The sequence below is a fragment of the Musa acuminata genome, chromosome BXJ2-2, assembly GCF_036884655.1.
Source record: "Musa acuminata AAA Group cultivar baxijiao chromosome BXJ2-2, Cavendish_Baxijiao_AAA, whole genome shotgun sequence".
NCBI classification, from domain to species: domain Eukaryota; kingdom Viridiplantae; phylum Streptophyta; class Magnoliopsida; order Zingiberales; family Musaceae; genus Musa; species Musa acuminata.
Window position 1 is genome coordinate 23,501,443 of NC_088339.1, and position 11,437 is coordinate 23,512,879.

The 11,437-nt window shown below is 40.6% G+C and overlaps 2 protein-coding genes across 4 annotated transcripts; one reads left to right on the plus strand and one right to left on the minus strand.

The window, feature by feature from the left end:
• The first annotated feature begins 2,111 nt into the window (after positions 1 to 2,111).
• On the plus strand, positions 2,112 to 5,470 carry LOC103972682 (nucleobase-ascorbate transporter 6). 3 transcript variants are annotated; one of them, XM_009387029.3, is made up of 15 exons: positions 2,119 to 2,296; positions 2,384 to 2,532; positions 2,668 to 2,765; positions 2,848 to 3,024; positions 3,107 to 3,207; positions 3,310 to 3,385; positions 3,517 to 3,576; positions 3,714 to 3,898; positions 4,026 to 4,122; positions 4,212 to 4,298; positions 4,374 to 4,432; positions 4,509 to 4,600; positions 4,663 to 4,740; positions 4,835 to 4,995; positions 5,067 to 5,470. In XM_009387029.3, exons 2-15 carry the CDS (start codon positions 2,421 to 2,423, stop codon positions 5,283 to 5,285), a joined length of 1,602 nt encoding a protein of 533 aa, XP_009385304.2. In that variant the 5' UTR covers positions 2,119 to 2,296; positions 2,384 to 2,420; the 3' UTR covers positions 5,286 to 5,470. The 3 variants fall into 3 exon arrangements, with proteins under 3 accessions (XP_064951588.1, XP_064951587.1, XP_009385304.2); XM_065095516.1 differs by having other exon boundaries at positions 2,112 to 2,296; positions 4,026 to 4,298; positions 4,374 to 4,600; positions 4,663 to 4,736; positions 5,067 to 5,231; XM_065095515.1 differs by having other exon boundaries at positions 2,113 to 2,296; positions 4,026 to 4,298; positions 4,374 to 4,600.
• A 212-nt stretch (positions 5,471 to 5,682) lies between these two features.
• Positions 5,683 to 9,877, minus strand: LOC135605438 (spermidine synthase 1-like). Its single transcript, XM_065095517.1, has 9 exons — positions 9,623 to 9,877; positions 9,042 to 9,118; positions 8,802 to 8,924; positions 7,229 to 7,333; positions 6,911 to 6,983; positions 6,559 to 6,630; positions 6,293 to 6,488; positions 6,069 to 6,198; positions 5,683 to 5,981 (listed from the first exon to the last, which is right to left on the minus strand). Exons 1-9 carry the CDS (start codon positions 9,840 to 9,842, stop codon positions 5,916 to 5,918), a joined length of 1,062 nt encoding a protein of 353 aa, XP_064951589.1. The 5' UTR covers positions 9,843 to 9,877; the 3' UTR covers positions 5,683 to 5,915.
• Between the last annotated feature and the right edge of the window lie 1,560 nt (positions 9,878 to 11,437).

Consider the following 11,437-nt stretch of genomic DNA (forward strand, 5'->3'; position numbering starts at 1 on the left):
ATACTCAGTAAACAGAATTCCATACTCGATCTCATAGATACATATAGAATTATGTGGAAAGCCGTATTATATGGATCTTGGACATGTAATAGTTCCCAATCGAATCTCTTTAGAAAGAAAATCTTTTTGTCTCATGGTAGCCTGCTCCGGTCCCTTACGAAACTTTCGTTATTGGGTTAGCCATACACTTCACATGTATCTAGCGATTCACATGGCATCATCAAATGATACAAGTCTTGGATAAAAATCTACAATGCACTAAAACGCCCTTGTCGATGATCTTTTACTCTGATAGCATCTAGGGTTCGTCGAACAATGTGATATCTCACATCGGATAAATCCTTAACCCTTCCTCCTCTTACTAATACTATAGAATATTCTTGTAAATTATGGCCAATACCAGATATATAAGCAGTGATTTCAAATCCAAAGGATAATCGTACTCTGGCAACTTTACTTAAGGCAGAGTTTGGTTTTTTGGGGGTGATAGTAGAAAAATTGATAGATAAGTCACCGTTACTATCACTCTACAAAACCGTACATGAGATTTTTACCTTATATGGCTCCTCGTTCAATTCTTTTTTAAAGTAATTAGATCCTTTTCTTCGTTCGAGAATCTCCTCCCTTCTTCCACTCTGTTTCGAAGAGTAACTAAGACAATTCAGTCACGTTTTAATGTTCCAATTGAATACTTTCCATTTATGATCAAAGGGGAAGATTATTCTTTTTACCAAATATATGTGGATAAAATCATGATCTTATAATAATAATAAGAAATCTTTTTCGATCAATTCCCTTGCCTCTTATTTCTCGAGAATAAGAAAGATCCTTTTCGAGTTTGAATTTGTTCATTTGGAATCTGGGCTCTTCTATCTTCTACTTATTTTAAATATCTTTTTTTTTTTTGCTTTATTCTTTATTTCATTTCGATATTCTTTTCCTCTCTTTTTTTTTATTCCCTTCCATCATTCGTTAAGTTCCTATGGGTTTGTTGATCCTGTAGAATCTGACCCATTTTCTCATAGAGCGAAGGATACGAAATAAATTAGATTGATTTTTCAATTAAAAACAAAAAAGTACTATGTGAAATCTTCGATTTTTTACTCTTCTTCTATCCCTACCTTAGCGTTTGAATCAATAGAGAACATTTTCTTACGTGTGAATCGATATTGTTACATTATAATTTCTTCCCAACTCCTCCTAAGGAAAATCCCAAATTGGATCCCAAATTGATGGGTTAGTGTGAGCTTATCCTTGTGGTTATGCACTCTTCAAAAAGGAATTCATTTTTTGAAAGATCCTAACTTTCGTGCTTTAGTGAGTCGTCCGAGATCCTTTCGATGACCTATGTTGTATTGAAGGGATATCCATATGATCCGATCGATTGCGTAAGGCCCGCGGTCGTAATGGAACCGGGGAAAGTATACAAAAAAAGATAATTTTTTTCTATTATATATTATATTAGTATTAGTTAGTGATCCCGGTTCGTCCTCCTTTCCAGCGTTTGAGATTTCCTACTATTAGGAAGCTCCATTTAAGTCAAAGTTTGACCCATGCACTGTTTGGTATAACTCATTCCACTTAAATATGCCGTCTCTACTACTATCCATCCCTCGATATGAACATGACTTAAGAACGATCTCTACTAGTATATACGACTTCAACACTGTCCATTTCGGCAACCAAACGCTGACTGCAAAATATGGTTTACATTGTTACGAAATTAATGTCGATTGGGCACCGAATCGGAAGGCAGTGAGGAGTCATTATCTGATGGGCGCTGCAATTTGACATCTCAACCTCATCAAAATAGACAATGCATTGTTGGCGTAGGCAATCGAATCCCAAAGAGTCCGACCTCAGTTTTGCCACTCCAACACGAGCAAGTTTTCTAATGAGATCGTCTCAGTTTACAGACGACAAATTTGGATTGTCTCCTTGATTTCGCATCACCAAATGAGATCATATGGTTAGGTAGAATAATTGGATGATCGATTCTACGGTGTGTTCGGTATCACTAACGTATGCATGCATGCATGCATACATGAGGAGTGAGTCGGCTGCCTACCTTTCACCACTAGTTTATGGCCCTCTTTGAAGGGTACCCTTCTCCTACCCCTCTTCGAGCTTCACCCATCATGCGCTCTCTCTCTCTTCATAAGCTTCACTACTTTGTCTTGGTCAGCATGAAGGTAGAGCAGAAGGAGAAGAAACAGATCGGAAGCAAGTCAAATGGTACCTCTTCTTCCTTGAGCTGAAAGCCAAGCACACACAAACTGGACGGAACAGGGTGGAGGTTGAGTGCTTAGCTCCTCTTTTCTCTCTCTAAGTCTTGCGTGTATTTGCGTGAGAATTTGAAGGTTTGGTTGTGGAAGTTCTGCAGGTAAGAAGGAGAGAGAGAGAGAGAGAGAGAGAGAAGGATGGCCGGAGAAGGAGCGGCCGCGGGGCCAAAGCAAGATGACACACAGCCCCACCCGGTGAAGGACCAGCTGCCCGATATCTCCTACTGCATCACCAGCCCTCCTCCATGGCGTATGTTCTTCTCCAACAACACTTTCATGCTGCTTTTACTCGGCTTGTTCTTCTTGACTTCCCTTCAGTTTGGCGGTAGCAGAAGCCTTCTCTGCAATTGCTTCTCTCTGCTAATGGTGAAATCTTCTCGTGCAGCTGAGGCTGTCCTTCTCGGGTTCCAACACTACCTCGTGATGCTGGGAACCACGGTCATCATCCCCACCGCTCTCGTTCCGCAGATGGGCGGAGGAAACGTGAGGCTCGGCCCGCTTCAAAATCTCTGCTTTCGTCATGCATAGCATCCTAATTCTGAGCTGAAAGCTGCCTCTTCGGCAGGACGAGAAGGCCAGAGTGATCCAAACATTGCTGTTCGTGGCTGGGTTGAACACTCTGCTGCAAACCACATTTGGAACTCGGTTGCCTGCCGTGATCGGCGGCTCATACACCTTCGTCGTGCCCACCATCTCCATCATTCTGGCTGCTCGCTACAGTACCATTGTGGATCCCCATCAGGTATCATCAAATCCGATCTGTTCCAACACAGAACATCAAGAGTTGTGCCTGTAGAATTCAAGTAAGCATGCTTGGCTTGCAGAGATTCCTGCACATCATGAGGGGAACGCAGGGCGCTCTCATAGTCTCTTCCACCATCCAGATCATACTAGGCTTCAGTGGCCTATGGCGTATAGTCGTAAGGTTTGTAGTAAGCCCGTTCTCTTCTTCTCCTAATTGGATCGCAGATTGATTGAGACAATCAATCAATGCCTGTCTAATTCACGAACACATATCGAGCTGTAGACTACTGAGTCCTCTGTCAGCTGCTCCATTGGTAGCTTTGGCTGGCTTCGGCCTCTACGAATTCGGCTTTCCCGGAGTAAGATCTCCCCTGTTATGCTCTGCTTCTCCTTTTTACCTTGTGATTACCAAGAGAACGAGGATATACTGCTGTTTAATCTTTCTCGATACGTGATCTGCAATTGTTGACGAGATGTGTTATGGACACAGGTTGCCAAATGTATCGAAATTGGACTCCCACAGCTCATAATTCTAGTAATATTCTCACAGGTGCAGCATCCCAATCAATGCCTCAAAAGAGACGTGCCTTCAATCCCTTAAAGATCACTTCAAATGCATGCATTGAGCTTGCTATAGTTGAGAAGATTTATATGATCTGACCGAAACTGAATCGTCCATGGTTGCAGTACATACCTCATCTATTACACTCAAAGAAGCATGTCTTCGACCGATATGCCGTCTTGTTCTCCATCGCAATCGTATGGCTTTATGCTTTCATCCTCACGGTGGGAGGTGCGTATAAGCATGCAGCAGCAAAGACTCAACAGCATTGTCGAACCGACCGTTCTGGCCTCATTGCTTCATCTCCATGGTAACGCTTATATGCCTCTCGTGTTCATCGACTCTGTATTCCTTCGATCTTAGAGGAGTAAGATTTGAACTTGCCAAAGTCTAGGGTGTCAGAACCATGTCCTCGAGTAAGATTCTCCTATGTGCAGGATAAGAGTACCATATCCCTTTCAATGGGGAGCACCAACCTTCAACGGTGGCGAAGCTTTCGCCATGATGGCTGCTGCATTCGTTGCTCTCGTAGAGGTCTGCTGCGTGCGTCACTTGTCAACCTCTCTTTCGCGAATCTGCATTATCCAGCTAATGTCGGAGAGACTTGCTCCTTCACCATGCAGTCGACTGGTGCTTTCATTGCGGTTTCAAGGTATTCAAGTGCCACACCAGTGCCTCCTTCAATACTTGGCCGTGGAGTTGGATGGCAGGTACTGCATCTCCATCCATTTCCTGCAAACCTAATGATCTGTCTGCAACCGGTTGAGATTGTTTGCTTGCTTCAGGGCATCGGGATACTGTTGGATGGGATTTTTGGAACAGCGAATGGATCCACTGTGTCTGTGTAAGGCTGCAGAGATCAACACATCCATGGTAGACATGCTTTGGCCACTACTGATCGCTACTACTTCCCAATGCAGCGAAAACGCTGGATTGATAGCTTTGACACGGGTTGGAAGCCGAAGAGTAGTTCAAATATCTGCAGGATTCATGATCTTCTTTTCTGTACTCGGTGAGTAGCTCAGTCAATTCTCTGAAACGTAATTTACCGATCTAATCCTCGTGTTCTTGCAGGAAAGTTCGGAGCCGTGTTTGCGTCGATTCCCGGACCGATAATTGCAGCTCTGTACTGCCTCTTCTTTGCATATGTTGGTACACACGCAACACGAAGCTTCTGATTAACCTGGAATTACTGCTTGGCAAAGAAAAAGGCAAGGAGAGTTCTATATAAGTTCTTTTCTCACAGGTGTTGCAGGTCTCGGTCTCCTTCAATTCTGCAACCTCAACAGCTTCAGGACAAAGTTCATCCTGGGGTTCTCCGTGTTTATGGGGCTATCGGTTCCTCAATACTTCAACGAGTACACTTCTGTTGCGGGTTATGGACCTGCGCACACTGGCGCAAGATGGGTGAAGTCCCTGAGCCACAGTTAAAGCTTCTTCTTCTTCTTCCTCCTCCTCTTATGCTTCTTCTTTTGCAGTTCAATGATATGGTGAACGTGGCGTTCTCCTCGGAAGCACTTGTAGCGGGCTTCGTGGCGTATTTCTTGGACAACACACTGCATAGAAACGATACCACTGCGAGGAAGGACAGAGGATACCATTTCTGGGACAAGTTCAGATCCTACAAGACTGATCCCAGAAGCGAGGAATTCTACTCGTTGCCGTTTAATCTGAACAAGTTCTTCCCGGCGGACTGAACCGCGAAGGCCACGCCCGGTGTTCTGTAATAATGCTCGGACAGATACCGGTTCTTCCGCTGTCTCTGGGCCTTTTTAGGCTGCAGATGGAATTGGATTGGGTGTCCTGCAAGGAGACAAACAAAGGTTTATCACAGTTTGCGAGGTCCAATTCCATGACTGCAAACAATTCCATTTACTCATCAGGAACTTCTGTTGTGTCAGAAGAGTCACCCGAAGAGGAGGACTATTGGTGTGTCTGCAAATCTTCATGTTGTCTTGGTAGAAAGCCACATCATAACATTAGAATAGTCGAGTCAGATTAGCATCTCTCCAGCTTCCAAGTGGCCTAACCAGTTTGGAACCAAGAACTTCATATAGTGCTATAATTTTGAGGAAATAAGAGTAAATATCACAATTAATGCTTCAAAACCAATAACTCTTCATTCGATACTAGAAATCATTCTAGAAGAATTTGTTGAGTAGATGGGTGTTCTTTGAATTATGATAAAAGACTAGTCTGAATCGATAGAATTTTTTCCTCATGGCATCCATGAGTTTTGAACTAATATAGAACATGGATGAGCTCAAAAGTATGAAGTTCCCGCACCCTGCACCTTTTCATCTCATCTTTATGTCGTTGGGGAGACCTTAGTGAGCTTTGGAACCAATAATCCTCTTCGCGAAAGATGGCAAACAGAACGCAGCAGAATGGATCTGAGAGAAAAGCCAGATAATTTAGGAATTCGGTGCATAAAAGAAATGGTTAATCACCAAGGAATCATTTCTTGCAATGAGAAATACCTCGGAATTGTAAAACTTCAAGGGTCCTTTAGATTTCTTGGAAACCTCATCCTCATCAATGTGGTTCACAGGATGCTGGAAATCGACTGGTGGCCCCTCGGTGGAGCAAAGCATGAAACCGATCACTCCACTTCATTCATAAACCATCAACAGAAACCATACCTGTTTCATTAAGCAACTCCAAGAGAACAACCCGAGAACACTCGTGTGATTGACATGCATACCTTGGGTACGTAGGTACAGTTGTCCAAGCATAATTCACAGAGCCCTTAAAGACTTGACGACAGGCAGATAAGATGCCTTCGATGAGCTGCATATGAAGCCATATGCTCTCTGCTTGTGTGCACAAAACCCCTCCTGGACGAAGAACTTTAGCAATTGATTCAAAGAAAGGCTTCTCGAAAAGTTCTTGAGCTGGACCTGAACAAGTAAAGAAATTAGAAAGTTCTCAGGAAACAAAAAAAGGCAGAAAAGATTTACTAGTGTATACCTATTGGATCGGATGAGTCTACAATGACCGCATCGTAAGTACCTTCAGGAACACCTTTGATAAATGCAACTCCTAAAAGTTTGAGACAAAAGATGAAATAGCTTACGATTCTGCAAAGACTGTAATTATTTTTTTGAAGTCAAGTATAATAGCAATGATATACTGTGTTCGGCAAGGCACAAAATATTAAACCTGAAGGTTGTCTAGTCATATTTGGATTTTGATGTATGTGGGTATATCTTTGCAACAAAAACGACTTGAAATCATTTGCATATGAGCACAAATGGTTAACCAGATCATTCTGTTAATATATCCAGGACTAACTATACAACAACTAACAGAAGTCACTTACCATCACCAATGTGTAGAGTAACACGAGGATCTTCGTATCCAACGGCCAGGTGCGGAAAGAATTGCTTGGAAACCTATCAAAAGAAGAGACAATAACTATATAAATCTGTAACTTGTCAAAATTTGAGGTTGTCTATTAACAGTATCCAACAACCAGGTGCAGAAAGTCTTCGAGGTTTTACTTTTCTTAAGTATTGCAAATTTCAAGACCATGTGGAAACACTTGAAACTATTAGAAACAAAAGGCTCTTAAATCATCATGACATGCAGATACATAGCAAATGCTAAGCTACAAGTACAATAAGTTCATTTTACTCACATCGACAACCATCTTATCAATTTCACATATGTCTATTTGCTCCACAGAAGAGTAGCGTGATACTTCTCGCAATACACCACCATCACCACCGCCAATAACCAAAACCTGAAACAATTTCAGTTAATAAAATTCATAAGACATGTAAAAACTTTAAATCTAGAGAGCAAGCAGGTTCCTATCAAATTCATGTAAGTTCTTTGAATTGCTAAGGAACATTAAATTGTCTTTTCCATAAGTTGAACAAAAACTACCTAATAAGTACAAAGTTAAAATATTCAAATAAAGATGAATGAAAAAAAGCCAAATAAAAGACATTCAATTGATGAAATATCAAAATTAATAAACTTATCATGCAAAACAGCAGACCATTTATATCACAAGTAAATGCTAAACAAATTAATATCAACAAGTGCCCACAAAAAGTATAATAGAAATTTTTTGCCAGTTTACTATTAAGGCTTCTATATTATGAATCAAGGATAAATTTAGTAAAATATGATAAAGTTAAGAAAGACAGTTCCTTAGAAAAAGGTGAGTATGGCCAAGATGAATATGCTTGGTGAATTTAGTTAACCCAGCAACGGATAGGTTCACAAAGTAAACTAACTGCATTAGTTAAGAAAGGATGACTAGTGCATGGTGCTCTAGCTAATGCAAGGTATATAGAGGGTCAATATACCCCTACAAGCAGAGAGACTATTTATGTGAGCTACAGGCTGGTCACCTAGGTCGCTAAGGAGTCAACGCTTGTCCTCAATTTTAAAGTAACCGATAAACTGCAAATTTTAAAACGATTCTAATGATTCTTCCAACATTAAAGCAAATCGAAGTCTTATAAGATCATATGCTTCTTTCAATTCAAAAGAAACCTATTTCAAGCCGATGAACGCAGTCTCCATTTACAAAGATAAGGAAAAAAGGGGCAATTCTAGAATGCAACCAATACTGAGAAAAAATTGACCACCTTTTGAAACCAAGGAAATACTTATAATAGACGATTGGAAGAAATGGATTCAATCATTGGGAAAGACAAACTGCTCAATTAGCAGAGATCATGTAGAAGCCCACAAAAAATTTTGATGTTCTTCCATAAATATACATAGAGACAGATAGAAATAAGATTGTGTGCAGAAGCTGAATAGAGATATCTCACAGAACCCAATGCTATGTCATAGGAGGAAGTTTTCAGTTAAAAGCATGTAGTTATAGCAAGCAATTGTCAGTCTGATAATGTCCCAACAGCCAAAGCTGGAATTTTCACTAATTGTTAAGAAACAAGACGTCCATTATGCTTTCCAGGTCAGTACAAACTACAAATTACTTGAGATGGCAGGAGCAAACATTGCTGCATGACTACATAGTTCACGCTAAATAGTTACCAAATAGCCACACATATAATGAACAAACATAATTAGTTCAGTTCCTTTTCTTCATAGAACTACAAGTATCTGAAATCTAGCAACAGTTCCATGGAGCTCATCTGCAGAACAATCGTCTCGAATCTAAAGGAAGTTTGTTAGTACAAGATAATCTTACAAAGACATGACCTTCATCACTTGATTTGCTAAAGTACCTTTTTAGGATTCGGGATCGAGCAAAGTGGAAGATGAGTAATCATTTCTTGGTAGGCACATTCATCCCTTTCTGTTACTTGAATCACTCCATCCAAAACAAGCACTCTGCCGTATGTGGACGACTGCCACCAAAACAACATAAATATTTTATGCTTAGCATGACTAGAATATTTAAGTTCAACAAATGTCACATTAACAACGAAAAATGCGACGACATGCCACTCAAAAGTGATAATCACCTGAAATACCATCACATTTTGGTAATCTGACTTTCCTTGAAACAGTACCTTTTCCACCTTTAGAGAGTGAGCCTCTCCTGCAAAAGATATCAATGGTCATACTACAGATGAAATGCTGCAAGAAATAAACAATAATTCCTGCACTGAATCCTTACAGGAAACCAAAAGCAAAAAAATATGTAATTCCAAATTATGTGCAAGAAAATGTTGTTTTGGTAAGCTCGTGCAATAAAACTGCTTTCTTCGACACAGAACATGTAGTTTCAGAACGCACGGGAGCGCCTCCAACTGAGACATTAAGCGGAGAAAACCCTCACCAAAGTTGTCAAGAAGCACAAAAAAGGCAGAGCACACAAAAGAAAGCCTATCAAGAATCATTTGTGTCAGTAGCAGTCGCTCATATGATACACTAACACCCCTTCATATCCACTAATTATCCATCGAAGTTCAACAGAGTTCGATGCATCAGAGTAACGCAGGTGCAGCGAGAACGCTGCAAGAGCATCACAGCAGAGGGTTCGGACGCAAAATCCAGACCGCACCGACTCCCAAGGGGATCAAGAAAAAGAGGGCGGAGGGACCTGGCCACAGTGGGCTTATCTCTGAGAACCACCCGGGGATGACAGAGGAGACGCCGTCCGCCGGCTTCCCGTGCTCCGCGGAAGGTGCTTCCGGAACACCATCGCTTTGGCACTCGCCATCGACCTCCTCGCTCGGCCTCGCCCTCTTCTTCGCCGCCGCCGCCTCCTCCTCCTCCTCCTCCTCCTGGCCGACAGCCGCCATGCCGCCTTCAAGCTCCATCTTCCGACCCCGCCGCCCAACGCTGTCGCTCTGTGCCTCGAGAACTCAATCCCTTGGTTGTAGACGCGTTTATATTTCTATATTAGCCACCTCAAAGTTATGGTTTATCAAATATACCCCTATAAATTGTGCATTCAAATAAGAAATGACTTATTTACCCTTATCTCTCTACTACATATTAATAATCTCAATAAGATTAGTATGTATGCCTTGAAATATACCCACATAATGTGATAAATAGGCACACTGTAAATTGTTTTGTTCCCATAAAGAGTTTTGGTACCAAAAACATATTATAATGACAACATGAAACGCATATGATAGGGGTCTCAATTAGGGTTGGCATTTTGAGACTTTTGGAGCACCCTTTATTTATTCTCACCTATCCTTTGGAACAAGTGGAATCATCATGGACATGTGTCCCCAAATTAATTAATTATTTATCTCCCTTTTCAGTGTTAAATTTGAGAATAAAAGAGGTTGATTTCCATGTTATTGTCTACGATAAACTTCAACATTAGTTGTGTATATCAAAGTGTAATTTATCTAGAAAAAAATCACTATCAATTTATTTTTAACTATATTTTTAGTTAAATTTTAGTTTTTATTCTTATAAAATATTTTATTTAAATATTTTTTTTTAAATTCTGCATATATTTGAATCGATAAACCGATTCAAGTTAAAATTATCGAACCTTATGTGGCTTTCCTCTTCCTTTTTTTATCTCTCTTCCCTCGTCCTCCGAGAGGGACGATACGATGATGAAGGAGATAAAGGATAGTGAAGAAAATGATATAAGAAAACAAAACTTGATCTATTTTTTTTTTTTTTTGGATCAAATCAGTCTAAAATGAATAAGAGTGTATATTTCTATATCGAATGGCATGTAATGAATTGCTTTTTGATTACATGTTTCTGCAGATATCGAACTGTAACAATGAGTTGCACACCAATTATTGGCAGATTTAGCCAACGAATGAAGAAGGAACAGTGGAAGAGGTTTGCCAGCTTCGGGTGTCAAAAATGATTGGCGGCATCGTTGCAGAAGACACGGTGCATGCAGCTCGATCACTGCGTTGAAAGTTGGGAGCCTACTTTGCCAGGAATGATGGGGTCTGCTTCAGAAGAAAGGGAAGTTTGCTGCTGTCTTTTGCGAGTGGATGAATCGATCGGGGAGTTTTTATTTTTTTTTTCTTTTTTATAGCTGCAAGTGCGTTCATAGATGTCGTCTGGTGCCATTTTTTGGGGCGGTGGTGAGAGCAGGGAAAGCTGGGATATGACAGAGAAGAAAGGCTCACATGCTATCAGTCTGCTGTAGAAGATGGTCCGCCGGAGAAGAGAAAAAGAAAGAAGATGTTGGAATCAGATTCGGGTTATCCGATAAAAGACGAGAGTCAATCTTTTTTTTAATATTACATTCGAAAAATAGGATGGTATTATTGTTCGAAAAATGAAACGTCAATCATCTTAGAATCCTTGGATGATACATAAAACGATATAGCTTCATGCTTCACTCACTCATGCGAACAAAAACGTCCTGTCTTGAATGATTTTTAGATATTTTTATGTACTAAAATCAAACTTAACTATATTG

Bases quoted from the DNA above. Each gene is read 5' to 3' on its own strand.
- LOC103972682 (XM_065095515.1), top strand. From the start codon at position 2,421: ATGGCCGGAGAAGGAGCGGCCGCGGGGCCAAAGCAAGATGACACACAG. The intron at 3,899-4,025 runs GTAACGCTTATA...TCCTATGTGCAG, and splicing joins CTCATTGCTTCATCTCCATG to GATAAGAGTACCATATCCCT. The intron at 4,601-4,662 runs GTGAGTAGCTCA...GTGTTCTTGCAG, and splicing joins GATCTTCTTTTCTGTACTCG to GAAAGTTCGGAGCCGTGTTT.
- LOC135605438 (XM_065095517.1), bottom strand. From the start codon at position 9,842: ATGGAGCTTGAAGGCGGCATGGCGGCTGTCGGCCAGGAGGAGGAGGAG. The intron at 7,334-8,801 runs GTACTTTAGCAA...AAATTGTTTCAG, and splicing joins CGATCCCGAATCCTAAAAAG to GTTTTGGTTATTGGCGGTGG. The intron at 6,199-6,292 runs GTATGCATGTCA...TTATGAATGAAG, and splicing joins ACTGTACCTACGTACCCAAG to TGGAGTGATCGGTTTCATGC.